The 16,148-nt window shown below is 40.2% G+C and overlaps 1 protein-coding gene across 1 annotated transcript; it reads left to right on the top strand.

The window, feature by feature from the left end:
* Positions 1-209: 209 nt before the first annotated feature.
* On the top strand, positions 210-2,139 carry LOC116635437 (60S ribosomal protein L17-like). Its single transcript, XM_032409378.1, has one exon. The coding sequence runs from the start codon at positions 797-799 to the stop codon at positions 1,349-1,351; it is 555 nt and encodes a 184-aa protein (XP_032265269.1). The 5' UTR covers positions 210-796; the 3' UTR covers positions 1,352-2,139.
* The last annotated feature ends 14,009 nt before the right edge of the window (positions 2,140-16,148 follow it).

Genomic DNA, 16,148 nt, shown 5'->3' with positions numbered 1-16,148 from the left:
CAGCAATGCCTAAAATTGAATAACAGGTTAATTTTTTTTTCTTTTTAAAGACTTTATTTATTTATTTGACAGAGAGAGACACAGCGAGAGAGGGAACGCAAGCTGGGGGAGTGGGAAAGGGAGAAGCAGGCTTCCTGCCGAGCAGGGAGCCCCATGCAGGCCTCCATCCCAGGATGCTGGGATCATGACCTGAGCCGAAGGCAGACGCTTAACAACTGAGCCACTCAGGTGCCCAAGAAGTTCATTCCTGTGTTGCACTTGCTGTACTGACCCTTCTTGGTCCCAGATCGTTCTTAAAAGTCCGCCACATATAACAGCTTTGTGTGGTGGTGCTTTGGTTAATAAAGGAGAGCTGGTGGCCCCATGTGGTGGAGCAGAGCTGCGTAGAAAGAAAGTGTAGCTGTTGGAAGTGAGACAGGGAATGTGGATCGAGAATTCCATCCAAGGGTGACAATGAGAGCATAAGCCCTCTAGGAATCCTCAGACATCTTAGGAATAGCACCAGACTTACAATGCAGGATGGGAAGGGTCATCTCAGTAGGCATGCTTTTAGCCGCAAGATGAAGAATGCCTGAGTAAATGTGGCCCAGCCAGAGGGATTGCTTTTTCTCCCATAACAAGAAGAGTCAGTGCGTTCATTGTGTCAGAACTCTAGGATGTGTCCTGTAATTTTCTTGGCTTTTCTCTCATGGTTGCAAAATGGCTACAACAGCAACAACCATTATTTCTACCTACAACCTCAGTTAAAACATGTTGTGGAGCTCTTCCCCTAAGCGGCCTGAGGTGACCTCTGAAAATGGTTCGCTATTTGCTTGACCCAGAAAACCCTACGAAATCATGTAAATCAAGAGGTTCAAATCTTCGTGTTCACTTTAAGAACACATGTGAAACTGCCCAGGCCATCAAGGGTATGCATATCCGAAAAGCCACCAAGTATCTGAAAGACGTCACTTTACAGAAGCAGTGTGTGCCATTCCGTCACTACAATGGTGGAGTTGGTAGGTGTGCCCAGGCCAAACAGTGGGGCTGGACACAGGGTCGGTGGCCCAAGAAGAGTGCTGAATTTTTACTGCACATGCTTAAAAATGCAGAGAGTAATGCTGAACTTAAGGGTTTAGATGTTGATTCTCTGGTCATTGAGCGCATCCAGGTGAATAAAGCCCCCAAGATGCGGCGTAGAACGTACAGGGCTCATGGTCGGATTAACCGATATGTGAGCTCTCCCTGCCACATTGAGATGATCCTTACTGAAAAAGAGCAGATTGTTCGTAAACCAGAAGAGGAGGTTGCACAGAAGAAAAAGATATCCCAGAAGAAACTGAAGAAACAAAAACTTATGGCCCGGGAGTAAATTCTGCAGAATAAATGCAAATAAAAATAAAAAGAGAAAAAAAAAAACATGTTGTGGAGGTGGATTTCTCCCATTTGCTTCCTCTGAACAGTGAAGGAAAAAAAGATTCCAGGAGTCCCCCAGCAGAATTCTCATCTATCTCATTGGCCAGAACTGGGCTGTGTCCTCCTCCCCTAAAATAAAGTTATATCTACTCAAACATTAAACAATTATGATATTTAACAGTAAAGGAGCTTAAACCATTGTTTGTCATAGGAGCTTAAAGCGTTTTATTTGAATATGAAAATACAAAGATGAACCAAGGAGGGCTGGAAAAAGGTGTTTTGAGGCTGCTCTCCGTAAGAGAGCACACACATTGCCCTTGGTGAGCGCCCCCAGTGGGAAGTTCCAAAGCTGACAGTGAGCTACAAAAATTGTTCTCAAGCCCAGCTAGCTGTGTATTAGACTCACATGGAAAGATGTATACAATTATCCATTGCATCCAAATCCATTGCATCCAAATCTCCACGATTGGAACTTAGGATCAGTTATTAGGATCAGTTATTTTCCCTTTCAGTTCCACTTGTGATTCCACTCTCCGGCCAGAGGTGAGAACGAGGGGTTAGGGCCAGCTGAGAGTACAGCCCAGGCTCATTATTCATGGTAGTTACGTACTATAAAGTTGTACTGAATTAGTGAACTGAATTAGTGAACGCTACTCCCGGAGACATATGGAATGAGATCACACTCTGGTCACAACATTTCTAAAACTGATCAATATATAACCTTGTTTTGTGTGTGTGTTTCTGTTTAAAGACACCTAAATTAATATATATTGTTGATTCATTAACATTGAACTCAGAGTTAACAGCACTATAACTCATACCTGAGTGAAGCTTATCTAACACACATTTTCTCTGTGAGACACATCACGATTTTCCTGTGCTTAGAAACACCATATAACACTTCAGGACTATGCTCGGAGGCATTTTAAACAGTGAAATCACTGACAAAAAGCCCAAAAATGCAAAAAACTGGCACTAAATATACCACAAAAAGGACACTTGTTTACAGTTTGAGAGCTGAGACAAGAAGGCAGAGCTTCACCTTGTTTGACCTCAGCTGGGAACATGCGCATTGGGCAGCTCAAAATTTTCACTGCTCTGCACAGATCCACCAATGACCAAGAAAGCATCAAAAGTAATGATTTGGGAGTTACAAATTTTAGTGAGTAGGTAAATAGTTTCCTGGTCTAACCAGGAGAATATGAAAAACTCATTTTTTGTGTGTTTTGTATACGTATTCCTAAATCATTCGTATTCAGTTTAGCTAAAGCCATGATATAAATGAACATATATTTTCAGTAATTTATTATGAGAGATGTTGTAGTTTGTAACATTCAGCTACAAAATCCATTGACTTGGACATTGTCAGATATTTGCTTAGGACAAATGGAACCTATTGTGCATCACAGAAAATATATTCCTTCATGGCAGTAGTACTGTGAACACTTCAGAATGTCAGTCTCCAGCAGATATTTGGAAAAATGGATCATATATAAATTCAACTAAAAAGGTCATCTTGGGCGCCTGGGTGGCACAGTCAGTTAAGCATGTGCCTTCGGCTCAGGTCATGATCGCAGGGTCCCGGGATCGAGTCCCACAGCGGGTTCCCTGCTCAGTGGGGAGCCTGCTTCTCCCTCTCCTCCCCGCTCATGCTTGCTCTCTCTCTCTCTCTCTCTCTCACTATCTCTGTATCGTTCAAATAAATAAATAAAATCTTAAAAAATAAAAAAATTAAAAGGTCATCTAATGTCTGTAAACTTGAGAGAAGATAACAAGGGCAGAAAATCTGAATCTGAGTGACTTTAGAAGAATTTTTGCTTATCTTATACCTAACTGTTACCTAGGCTTTTGGTAGTTCTCCAACCTGTTGTTTCAGCAAAGAGAATGAGGGACAGAGGTAGGAATCCCTATATCATTTGAAAAACTATCTTCCTTATGATAAGCAACTAGAATTTCTTATACTTTGTTAGGCAGTTAGTTAGACATGAGCAAGGAGGGATTAAAGCAGGGGCTGGCCACCCCTGGGAGCCACCCCTGGGAGCCACCCCCAAGGGTTAACAGTGACACCTTCAGGGCAGCCTCTAAGGCCTAACAGAACAGAAAAGGCTTAGCCACAGAGCTGGCTCAAAAGCCACAAGGGGACGTCTGAGAGCCATGCACACAAGGGTCTCAACTTGCCCTTAAGTACCTTCAAGATCACAACAAAACTCATTGTAAGTCCATAAATATGCAATACGTAAATAAATACAATTATAACCAAATACATCATGGGTAGGTGCATGTGTAGAGGCCAAAATGTTAAATAACCACCAGCTGTCAAACAAAAATGTCAATCAAAGTTAAATTTACATGTACACAAAGCAGGCTTAAAAGGATGCAGCCAGAGCTTCTGGGGCCATCGCCACTCTTACTCTGGCAGTGGCCCACTCTCACTCTTGAATCAAGTGAACTATACTTATCAGTAGATTAAGTATAAGGAGTAAGCTCTGTCTCCCCATTCTGGTCTCGGGTCTCCAATTCTTCGGTGCATCTGGGACAAGAAGAGAGCAACCAGGTAACAGTTTTCCCACCATGAAGAGGGAAATTAGGAAGATTATCAGGAAATCCAAGTTTCACACACAATAAAGCTCCATTGGGTAGCCACTTTTATTGCAAGTCTATCATACCCTTGGTGACCAATATTCAAACTGCAGTTCAAGGAAATTTAATGTGACATAGTGATACCTTAGAGGGGGATGGAGAGAGGCTCAGTGGGCGAGGCTCCGGGTCCCACCCCTACCCCAAAGAGAGCAGATCAACTTTTCTAAGTTTTATACTTTGGGACTGAGAGGGGAGGTGCACTTGGAGGAGGAAAGCACACTGCTGGTGACAGGGAGTCTGGTGGTGATGCCTGGAAACAGTACATGAAGATCTGCTTGTACCATCAACCACAGTAAGGACTTTCCTCTGGCCCAAGGAATCAAGTTTCAGTAGAAGTGTTTTAAGATTTTATTTATTTATTTATTTGAGAGGGTGAGAGAGAGAGAACATGGAGGGAGGAGCAGAGGGAGAGGGACAAGTGGACTCCACGCTGAGCCCAGAGCCCAATGCAGGGCTCCATCTCAGAACCCTGAGATCATGACCTGAACCAAAACCAAGAGTCGGACATTTAACTGACTGAGCCACCCAAGCGCCCCAGTAAAAGTATTTTAAATTGATATTACCTCAAGTCTTTCTGGCATCCCTGAGGCAATTTCTTCTGAGGAAGACTAGGAAAATTAACTTTTGCCCTGAATAAATGCATCATTTTGGATATGACAGTGGCTAATCTCTTATCACCGCAGGGCCCTGACTAAATTAAAAAAAAAAAAATTGTCATGACAAAAAAAGTCCGTATTTTTCCATATATTTGGAAAAGCATTTGAAAATCTCTGTGCTGAAATATCAGATCATGATGTATAAAGAATTCTTTAAAAATAACAAATATTTTACCAGAACCTTCTTAAACTGTTTCCCAACAAGTAAAAAACACGAGTGCAGGCTGGGCAGCTGCCTTTATCCCAACAATTTTTTGTAGGACCAAATATTAGCAGAGTTGGGCAAGTTCTGGAAACAGTACACCATATTGTTGACCGAGGGAAAGGGACTTCTATACTTGTTGTAAATGAAAGAATGCTTGCGTAAAGTCAGTAAATGAATAAATGACTGATTTACTCAGGCTGCAAATTATACCACATTTTAAAAAGTAAAATGATGCTAAAATTTATAATTATATATATAATTTGTAATTATTATTAAATTTTTAAAAATATTTTTAAAATGCTTTTGTAAAGTATTTCTTGACTACTGCTACAATAATTTAATCTTTTCTCCTCTAAATTCCTAATTAGAATGTGCATTTGCCTGCCTGTAACACATACCTGTGTTGAGGGTACACAGCCTAAGGGGAGCTTACACAGCCCTTCCCAACCTTTAGAACTGATACAAAATTTTGGAACTTATTTAGTGCAGTTGGCTTTCTTTTTTTTTTTTTTTTAAAGATTTTATTTATTTAATACAGAGAGAGACAGTGAGAGAGGGAACACAAGCAGGGGGAGTGGGAGAGGGAGAAGCAGGCTTCCTGCTGAGCAGGAGCCTGATGCGGGGCTCGATCCCAGGACCCTGAGATCATGACCTGAGCCAAAAGCAGATGCTTAACAACTGAGCCACCCAGGCGCCCCTGCAGTTGGCTTTCAATGTGTTGATTCTTTCTCCCTCAAATGCAGTGAAAGCTTCAAAAGGGACATATTGTACTATGTGAGAATTGTTTTTCTTAAATATAGAGTGGTCCAAATTATTTTATTACTACCAATGATCTACTTAAAAAATATTTTCAAGATGAAGGATTTATTATTTTAGTAGATGGGTAAAGGTAAATAAGGCTGCAAGCATGGATTGTGAGTAATATTTGATTTAATACTTTTTAGAAATGTTTTGTTTCTCAGGAATAGACTGGTTATGTGCACATAAATGTGCCGTATGTTGATTAGGAATTAAGAATAGTATTAACATTTACTATTTGTTGAATACCACGATGAATTGTAGAGAAAACCTGAGCTTCTTCACAAAATGAATTCCAAAAGCTGACCCAGGTTCTCTGGGAACAGCCAGGAACTGCCTGTGGCTCATCATGTTCCCTGGAACTTTGATGACAAAGTGACTCCTGTGAGGAGCCAGCACACACAAAGCAGCGCAGGCTGAGCCTAGACGGTCAGCCCTGCGTCGCCCCTCTCAGGAAGGTACTCAGAAAGGGGAAGCCCTCCCTTGCTCCTTCCTCAGGCGGTTGTGCGCTATCTGCCTGTCATTGTGTTGCCTCTGCTGCCCTCTTGTGGGGGTTTTACTATCAAATAGTAAGTAACTGTCAGAACTGATTTGGCTGGTGTCAAGTAAGTACAATTGCAACTATGAACAATATAGATTTTTGACAGATAACAGAAAAGGTAGGTAATCTGTATTTCCCATGGGAAGATAAAACCATGGCTATAATTTAGTAAAAACTTAAAGTATTATATTTTACAAAAGCCAAGAAAAACATCGAGGGCTCATTGCCCTAGTAGGGAATATCCCCATTTAACAAAGGAGAAACCAAGATTCGTAGAAGTTCTATTACATTGCCCAATGTCACACAGCCAGCAGATGAGCTTAGAGTCAATTATAAATCTCCAAAATACTTATTGCACAGTTCCTTCAAGAGTTAGCATAGACAATAATGGCTAGAACCAACTGTTTTAACATGTTCATTTTCTTATTTTTCCAGTATGGTGAGGCCAACATATCAGAGATGATTGCCATTGATAAAGTAGTTTATTACAATTTCTAAGAGGAGGGGGCACACCACAGCATGCGGGATCCCATAGAGAATCACCAGAAGGCAGCAGGACCAAGGGGAAAGCATGGGCAGAGCCTTTATTGTGGTTTCTATGGGAAAGGCAAGGCAAGGTAGGATAAGCAGAGTTAGAATGGACTAGTTTGAATAATTTTAGAGGGCTCTAGGGCATAGAGGTTATCCCCAACTGCCTGTATCTGGCCCTGGGGAGATTAGTGTGGAGGAACACTGTCTTCTGGGGTGGAAGAGCCAGAGAGAGGAGGTAGTTTACAGCAGGAGCTGTGGATTGCCTAGTTTACATATGAAAGGTGAGTCATTTGTTATCTCCGAGAATTGGCTAGTCCTGGGAGGGCCAGTTTCTCTGTAGTCAGAGAGGCCCTAGATGCCAGAGCATCAAGAAGAGAGAAAATAAGAAAATAAAGTAAATACACCAATTAACACATTCTCTTGAACTCAGAATGTGTGTGTGAATGAATGAAATCAGTAGTAATGAAGATAAATCATCCTAACTCTGACATTGATATTAATTTATTATCTGTTTGATGTGATTAGCTGATAGTTTTATATATATGTTACCAAATATCAATCAAGAAGAAATGTCAAAATTGATCTAAATATCAGCTGGTTTTTTTTTTTTTTTTCATTATTGGAAACTAAAACAGGGTCAGAAGCTTCAAGATATATGTTTTCCTGAAAGGTTGAGATCATAATTACTTATTTCAAATTTATACTGAAAAAGATCTATTTTAGGCACATGCTTTTCCAGCAGAAGTGAGTTTTGTTTCCTTCTAAACAGCTTTTATTTTGTATGCATATTTATTTAAGAAAATGTGCAGAAAGGTATTTTGTATCGGAATTTGAATTTAAAGAACCATTTTCTTACCCATCTACCTAGATATTTGCTCTCTGTGTCCCCATTCAGCCCTTTTGGTAACTTCTCTTCATTTAATTATGCTTTCTGATATCACTAACTACCATTTTCAACAATTTATGAGCAAACCATTGTGTAAAGCTTCTGTTGCTAGGTTACATTCTCCTTTACCGGAATCATCGTGGCTGAATAAAAACCTAGGTTCTTGTTCTCTCTCTCTCTGCCCCCCACCGTCCCCCCCAACACTTCTATATAGCCTATTTGTTTAATCTACTCTTTGGATTTAATTCGCCATTCAATATAATTATTCTATAAATATTTACTGTATGCAGTTTACCTGCATTTTTGTCATGGCTTACATAAAAATTAAATGGGTTAAGTCTCTAATTGAAAAGTTGTTGGGGCACCTGGATGGCTCAGTCGGTTAAGCATCTGCCTTCAGCTCAGGTCATGATCCCGGGGTCCTGGGATGGAGCCCCGCGTTGGGCTCCCTGCTCAGGAGGGGAGCCTGCTTCTCCCTCTCCCTCTGCCTGCCGCTCCCCCTGCTTGTGCTAGAGCACGCTCTCTCTCTCAAATAAATAAAATCTTTAAAAAAAGAAAAAGAAAAAAGAGTTGTTAAGTTTTGGCAGGATTGTAAGTGTAAATTGTGGGATTTCTTTTTCTTCAATGTATATGATATTTCCCACTTGCTCCTAAAGATCCATGCTCTCTCCCCTCTCCTTTCCACTGTGGCCTGGGACACATTCATGAACATTCTTTCCCTCTGGCTTCTGACTGAGATCAGCCAGTGGAAGCACTGACAGGAGATCAGAGGCAGGGAAAAGAGTGAGGTTATAGTATTTGCTCCCTCAGCTCCCTTCTGTGCAGTTCATCATCGTGTATCCCTCTACTAAAGGTCATGTGTCAGATGACCCTCTCCATACAGTTACTGTCTGTAGGTTTCAACACTGCTTCTTTGCCTTGCCCTCGCATCCTAAGGGCAGTAATGGATCCTCCTTGTAGCTTGCACTGAGATGCTATATCACCCTTTATTGCTGCCTGTTAACTATGTTTACACCTGTGTAAATGGTGACTTTTATTAGAGTTCCTCAATTACTATGTTTGAGTGTGCCATCTGCTGTTTTCTGATGGATATGGCAGCAACTGAGTTTTTTGGATAAAGGTTGGAGAGCAAAGCAAGTGTCCGAGGTAGGTTAAATAGAGCAGATCTTGGATGGGGCATTAACTGGGCTCCTTACATCCACCCAGTTTGTGCCTGGCACCAACGCCGATCATGGGTCCTCATTTATATTAGTATATATTATAATTCCAATCCTCAGGGACCGTACAAGGAGAATACCAAACTTTTTTCTTTTTATTCAGTTCAGTTTTTAATTTAGTATAGCTCAAGCAATAATAATGTGCTATATAGCTTAATTCTTGCTTTGAGCAACTTCAAAATCTCTAAGCATGGGACTTCATTCATTATTTATTCACTCATTCTAAACTATGTGAACACTGTAGGTTGTCATTTTTCAAACATGAATTAATCAGGTCATGTTTTGTTTTAAAAATATTTTGCAACTGTTTTGATGTGTGTCTACCTCCACAATACAACTTATTATTATCTTAGTTTCCTCTTAAAATATAATTGGGGCTACTAATGTCACAAGATTTTGGGGAAGCTCAAATATGATAATATGCAAAATAGCTCTGAAAAGCATCATGTGCTATATAAATAAATAGATTTTAATTTTTAAAATTTCTATTACCAGGTCTTATTCCTATCAATAGTTTTACATTGATGAGGGATAGTGGCAATCTTATCTTCATACATATGCAAAACACCTAAGGATTAGTGTAGAAATGGGATGATCTCAGCTTTTAGCCAGTCCATAATCTGTTTAAGCACTGGGCCACTTTTATTTTTATATTTTTTTAAAGTAGGTTTTTAAGGAGCGTCCATGTGTTCCGTTCTGCACTTCATTTATCTATTATTTTTTAGAGAGGGAGGTGGAGGGAGGGGCAGAGAGAGAGAGAGAGAGAGAGAGAATCTTAAGCAGGTTCCATGCCCAGCATTGAGCACGACCACGGGCTTGATCTTACAACCCTGGGATCGTGACCTGAGCCAAAATCAAGAGTCGATGGTTTAACCGACTGAGCCACCCAGGCGCCCCCACTTTTATGTTTTTGATTAAAGTATTTTTGGTTGTAACAGGACCACTGTAGCTTAATTCACATTGTATGTGAGCAAGTTACTAACGAAACGGATAGCTAAAGTAAGTTTTCAATCAACATTACTTCATTTTTATCTTTCTAGAAAGTCAGTTTTGTGAGTGTATGATCCCATGTTATTAATATGGAGTCCAATTGATTTTCACAAGGATGAAACCTGGATTTAACATTGCCTGAATAATAAATTATTTTATGGAGGCTATTAATCAGTGTTGCAGTTTTTACTGAGCATTTGTTGTGGACACATAGTGTGGTCAAGATTTTATATATATACAGAATTTCTAAAGAAGTTTGCGTTGAATCCAAATTGCATAATAGGGCTTAATGATCCAAGTGAGGAAGCATATATTCAGAAACTACCATTCTTCACCTCTCTGAAGAGCCCTGTTGACACTTTTTGTATATGCATTATTGTTTTTTAAATTGCTTTTGAGTTTGTGCTTCTGCCAAGAGAGTACTTAATATCACCAGAATTAGAAACCAAAAAACTGTGTTGTTGAAAGCTTAGCTGAATAAGGTCAGTTTGTCAAGTGGCTAGTCTCAGTAATAAATGGCAAATAATATTTACTTCTGTCTTATTTGTGAAGCTTATTACTTTTCTGTGTCCTCACTAGTGGTCATTAACCCTTAGGCATTTGCAACAGTTTTAGACTTATAATAAAATTATTACTGGATAGCTTCATTTTATACTGTCAAGTTTTTATGCCTTATACAAATAACACGTATAGAGCCTTCATTATTCCGTAAAACACATTATTCCATAGAGACACAATAATTTCTGGAAAAGATATGATAATTATTGCATGTGTATCAATCAAAACCATGGCATGAAATCTATATGAATACATTTTAGCATAAAATAGATAAATTCTAGAGCAGATCCAAGGTGACGACACAACAGTGGATGTGATAACTGTCTCCTCATCCTCACCTTTCACATTTTGTGTGCTATAGATTGAACTGTGTCCCCCTAAAATTTATTTGTTGAAGCGCTAACCCCCAGTGTGATGGTATTTGGAGATAGGAGTCATCGGATGGTGATTAGGTTTAGGTGAGGTTAGGAAGGTGTGACCCTCATTATGGCATTAATATCCATATAAGAAGAGACAACAGAGAACTTGCTTCCTCTGTCTCTCCACCCATGTACTCGGAGGACACAGGCAAGAATGAGGAGTCATCCTAGGGATACAGCCTTGAGCCATCAAAATGTGTTAGTGTTTGTTCAATTCTTTATAGGCCAGGATTAAGGCCTAGTCAAGAAGAGGGCTCAGAAGGACCTGGCTAGAGTTTGGTCAAGGAGAGAGTATTTGTCACCATGTCATTGAAGGGCAAATCTAAAACATCAGTAAATCTTGAGGGCTATCTCCTAAAAACAGAAAACAATTTCACTATTCTCACCGTCTCAACTGTTATACCCTGGTGAACACCACCATCTCTAAATTACCAACAGATGCTATCAGGTCTTCTTGCTTCTATGCTAACCCCCTTCAGTCTATTGTCAACACAGATGAAAGAGTGATCTTTTACAAATTAAGTCATATTATGTACGACTAAAGCTCCAAACCCTCAGTGGCTTCTAATCTCACCCAGAATATAAAGTCTTTACGGTGGCCAGTAAAGGCCTAGGGTGATCTGCCCCAATGCCCCTGCTCTGTAACCACTCTTGGATTTTCCCTCCGGTTCAATCCATGCCAGACTTACCGGCCTTCTTGTTGTTCTCTAAACAGGTCAGGAGGTTTCTGCCTTCAAATTCTGCCTGGAACATTCTTTCTACATGTCCAACTTACTCATGCCAAGTCTTTGCTTAAACCTCACTTTCTTTTTCTTTCTTTCTTCCTTCCTTCCTTCCTTCCTTCCTTCCTTCCTTCCTTCCTTCCTTCCTTTCTTTTTTTTAGCAGCATAACCCTCTCCTTCTTATTGAGGCTACTTGAACATCTCATTTTGTACTGCAACCTTGCTCTGTCACCGTTCCAGGCTTGCAGCGTCCTCGGCTCGTGGAGTCAAAGAATGAAGCTCATGGACACCAAAGGGTGAAGTGATAGTTTATTAAGTGAAGGTGAGAACAGAAAGAAAGCTCTCTAGAGTGAGAGGAGTCCTCCCGTGGTCACCAAATGATGTAGTTTTGGAATGTTGGTGAGGTCCAGAGCTGACGGCCAAGAAAGAATTCTTGAGACGTCTTTGGTACAAAAAGGTGGAAGGACAGGGGGACAGGACCCGTGTGCAGAAAGAGCTGCACTGGGGTCACGAGGAGTGGCCCATTATATACTTTCAAGTTGGGAGGGGGTTAGAGATAGCATAAGTCCCTAAGGAATTTTGGAAACAAGGTTTCTAGGACCTTGAGGGGGCTACCTGTTGTTGGGAAAAAGTCACTTATTACTGTCTAACAAAATCTTAGTCATGAGACCCTTCAAATGTATATCGGTGGGTCATATGATTGGGGATGACTGCCAACATGTATCTTGGAAGGTAGGGATAAAGGGAATTTCCAAAGGAATTTTTATATGTTAAAGTAGACTTACAGGATCCTGGGGATCTGGCTAAGATTGCCTTTTGCCCTTAGCAAAGTGTCAACATCCAGGCAGTTGAGTCCCTAGAGGAATGTCACTCTGCCTGTTTGAAGGACTTGTCAATGGGCTGTAAATAGTAAGGAAATTTAATAATTTTTCTTCTGCTCTTATTTCCCATATCATCACCTTACTCCCCCACCACTGCTTTCATTTTCCTTTTGTTCTGTAGCATTTTTCATCTCCTAACATACCATCTACTTTATTTATTGTCTTTACTTATTGTTGTTTGTTCTTCCTGCTAGAATGTGAGTGTCCAGAAGAGCAAAAACATTCCCCCAACCTTGGTGTACTTTTTTTTCCCATCTAAACTAGTGCTACATTATAGATGTTCAATAAATTGTCTTTTAATAAATGAATCAGTCTAAGTTTCTTAATGATATAAAATAAGCTCCATGGAGTGCCTGGGTGGCTCAGTGGGTTAAGCATCTGCCTTTGGCTCAGGTCATGATCCCAGGGTCCTGGGATGGAGCCCCACATCGGGCTCCCGGCTCAAAGGGGAGTCTGCTTCTTCTTCTCCCTCTGCTGCTCCCCCAGCTCATGCTCTCTCTCGCTCTCTCTCAAGTAAATAAAATCTTATAAAAAAGTTTAAAAAATAAAATAAGCTCCATTAATGTTGTTTTTCTTTTTCTTTTCTTAAAGATGTTATCTATTTATTTGACAGAGAGAGAGAGAGCACAAGCAGGAGGTGTGGCAGAGGGAGAGGAAAAAAACAGGCTCCCCGCTAAGCAGAGAGCCTGAGGTGGGGCTTGATCCCAGGACCCCAGGATCATGACCAGAGCTGAAGGCAGATGCTTAACCAACTGAGCCACCCAGGCACCCCAATGTTGTTTTTCATTAGCTGGTATGTCTTGTTTTAGAATTTAGCATATAAATAATTTCTATGAGTTAAGTACCCTCTGGCTCTGGAACTGAAGTTTGCTGAGGAGCAGTAAAATTTTACTGACTCTCATGTCCTTGTCTCTCCCATCCCCCACTTACTCCCAACCCCCCTTCTATATAGAGGGAAAGCAAATGAGGTAGCAACAGATAGGAAAGGAAAACATAAATAATTCAGTCTTTATAGTGTACTAGAAAATGTACTGGTTAATTGAATATCTAAATTTATGGTAAGACCAAAGGTCACCAAGATATGGAAGAAATACCATAGGTAGACATAATCATGAAAGCTTTACATGCACCAGAAAACATGTCTGTGTAAGAGAAGTAATGTGATTGGCTAATTTTAGTCAAAACAATGCATTTTCTTGTCTATTTGTCTAGTTCTTGGTGTGCCGTTTTTCTGCTCTTTAAACAATTTCCTCCTATAGTGTAAATCGTTTTTACTATGTTTTGAAATGCTGTGGTTGGGAGTGGGCAGGGAGGGGAAAATGCATTGTTAAAGAGACTCATTCCACAGCCAAGCTGCCTGGGTTCTAATCTCAGCTTTGCTACTAACTGCACAACTGGGGATAAGTGATACACAATTCTTCACCTTACCTTTCACATGTGTGAAATGGTGATACTAAGAGTATATACCCGATGAGGTTGTTTTGAGGAATGGCCCCTCATAGCACACAGTGCCTTGTTACACAGCGTTCACTCTATAAGTAGCTATTTTTATAGAATAGTGGCGTGTTTTCTGAAACAAAAGTGCATAATTTCAAATTGGTTTTTTATACATTACATTTTCATATAATGATACTGGTCACATAATACTAACAAATTTTCATTACTATTACTTAAAAAAAAGCTCTGGGCTCAAGTGAATTTTTAAATTCCTATACGAGAAAATTTATAATTTGAAATACGAAGTTTAGAGAAAGATGCTGCAGATGGTGGTGTTGAAAGACCTCTTTGTATCTCATGGTACATTGTACACAGTACTGTACAAGAGGTAAAGCAATTCTACCTTTACCTTTCTGAGTTCTTGGCTGAGACCCTTGTAATAAAAAATAGATTAACAAGAGAATAAACCCAGACGTTTATTGACATATATCCTCATGTATACATGGGAGATACCCAGGGAAAAATGAATAACTCTCAGAGGTGCCTCTAGCTTGGATACCGTCTTCAGCTAAAGAGAAAAGGAAGAAAGGGAGGGGAGGCTAGTTGTGGGGAGGTACCAGGAAAAGCAGTGTAAACAAGTGTGGGATTTTTTTTTTTTAAAGATTTTATTTATTTATTTGACAGAGAAAGACACAGCAAGAGAGGGAACAGAAGCAGGGGGAGTGGGAGAGGGAGAAGCAGGCTTCCCGCGGAGCAGGGAGCCCGATGCAGGGCTCCATCCCAGGACGCTGGGATCATGACCTGAGCGGAAGGCAGACGCTTAAGGACTGAGCCACCCAGGTGCCCCTAAACAAGAGTAAGATTTGTTATGCAGATTTAAGTCTGCATCTTCTCTATTTTTGAGGGTCTAAAGTTGTCTCAGAGGAATAATCTTTGTCCTTCCTAGGAGGGAGGGAGGGAGGAGAAGGACACTTTTGTAAATTTATGTCCTGCTTTTAGACAAATACAGGGAGAACAGAGAGATTTTTCTTTTATCTGCTTCTTCTCAATTGCCTTCAATTCAAAATAATCCTTATGCCAAAGTGGCATATTTTGGAATGGCATCTTTTGCTGCCTTTCAGTAGGAATTTCCCTAGGAAGGTCTTTCTCTAAGGAGATACACTGCCAAGAACTGTGAGGGATCTGATATTTTATTCCACTTGTAAGTTAACAGGTAGCCTGCCACAGTTTCATAGAAGTTGACAGATGCATGAAATTCTTGTCAGAGACAAAGGGTTTTATTACTCATAGCACCACAGGCAGCGTGACCTTCAGGCTCTCATAGATTCTTCTTGCTCCCAAGTGTCCCCAGGTTGAACTGAGCTTCGAGGCAGGTGCTGCACAAGCAGCCAGGGTTCGGATCAGAATGGAGAAGTCCAAATTTAGGACTGTCATGCTAACAAACCAACCCAAACTTTGCCCTGGAGGGACAGATTATCTTTGTTATCCTGCAACAAATTTCTCTGCCCTTGAGGGAAATACTCTCCCTATCTTTGAAACTATGTGTGTAGAAATGCAAGGGAATCATGGAGACTTGACCCCCAACATACATAAATGCAATACAAATGTAAGACTATTATTATGAAAAAAATGAACAAAAATTCTGACCAGAGATTTAGACTAACACTGTAAATATAAAACACTCAATGCCCTCTGAGCATTTCTCAATTAGAATAAAACCTTGCAACAATTTGTTTTGCTTTGTAGTGCATTATCACTTGATGCTTTAACAGTCATATGTTTTCCCTCTTATCAAGTAGGTTTTATCGTCTCCCTCTATTTATTTATTCTAATAATCTAACCTTATTGCCTAAATTATTTCTTACTGTGTTAAGAGGAACTAACACACACTTTCTCAAGAGCGGCTTGTACATTAGCAATCTTCCTTTCTCTCTGCCTCTCCCTGATAAAATTAAGTTTCACAAGGTACAACATGTTCCTTCTCTGTAGTGTAGCTGGGCAATTATTACTCAGCTTTGCAAGGTGGTTTTCCTCTGCTAATAGACAGTTAACCTTTCCCCCCACATCCTTATTTTTAAGAAACATTTTAGCGGTTGTCATATGCTTCAGAGATAATATCATCCTGCTCTTTTTCTTTGTTTTTAAGCTAAAGCTACACCTGCCCTGTTGTTTGGTGTATGTATATGTGCATCCTGTCCTTTTAAAGCCAGAGCTACAACATTCATCTGAGTTCCAGAGTAAAGCAGAACTGTCAAGTACTATTACTTAATAA

Source organism: Phoca vitulina, unplaced genomic scaffold (genome assembly GCF_004348235.1).
Source record: "Phoca vitulina isolate PV1807 unplaced genomic scaffold, GSC_HSeal_1.0 scaffold1, whole genome shotgun sequence".
NCBI lineage: Eukaryota > Metazoa > Chordata > Mammalia > Carnivora > Phocidae > Phoca > Phoca vitulina.
The sequence above is the reverse complement of the archived record's forward strand: the minus strand, read 5'-3'. Positions and strand labels throughout refer to the sequence as shown.

What these genes read in the sequence shown, in the direction of transcription:
- LOC116635437 (XM_032409378.1), top strand. Translation starts at nt 797, where the DNA reads ATGGTTCGCTATTTGCTTGACCCAGAAAACCCTACGAAATCATGTAAA.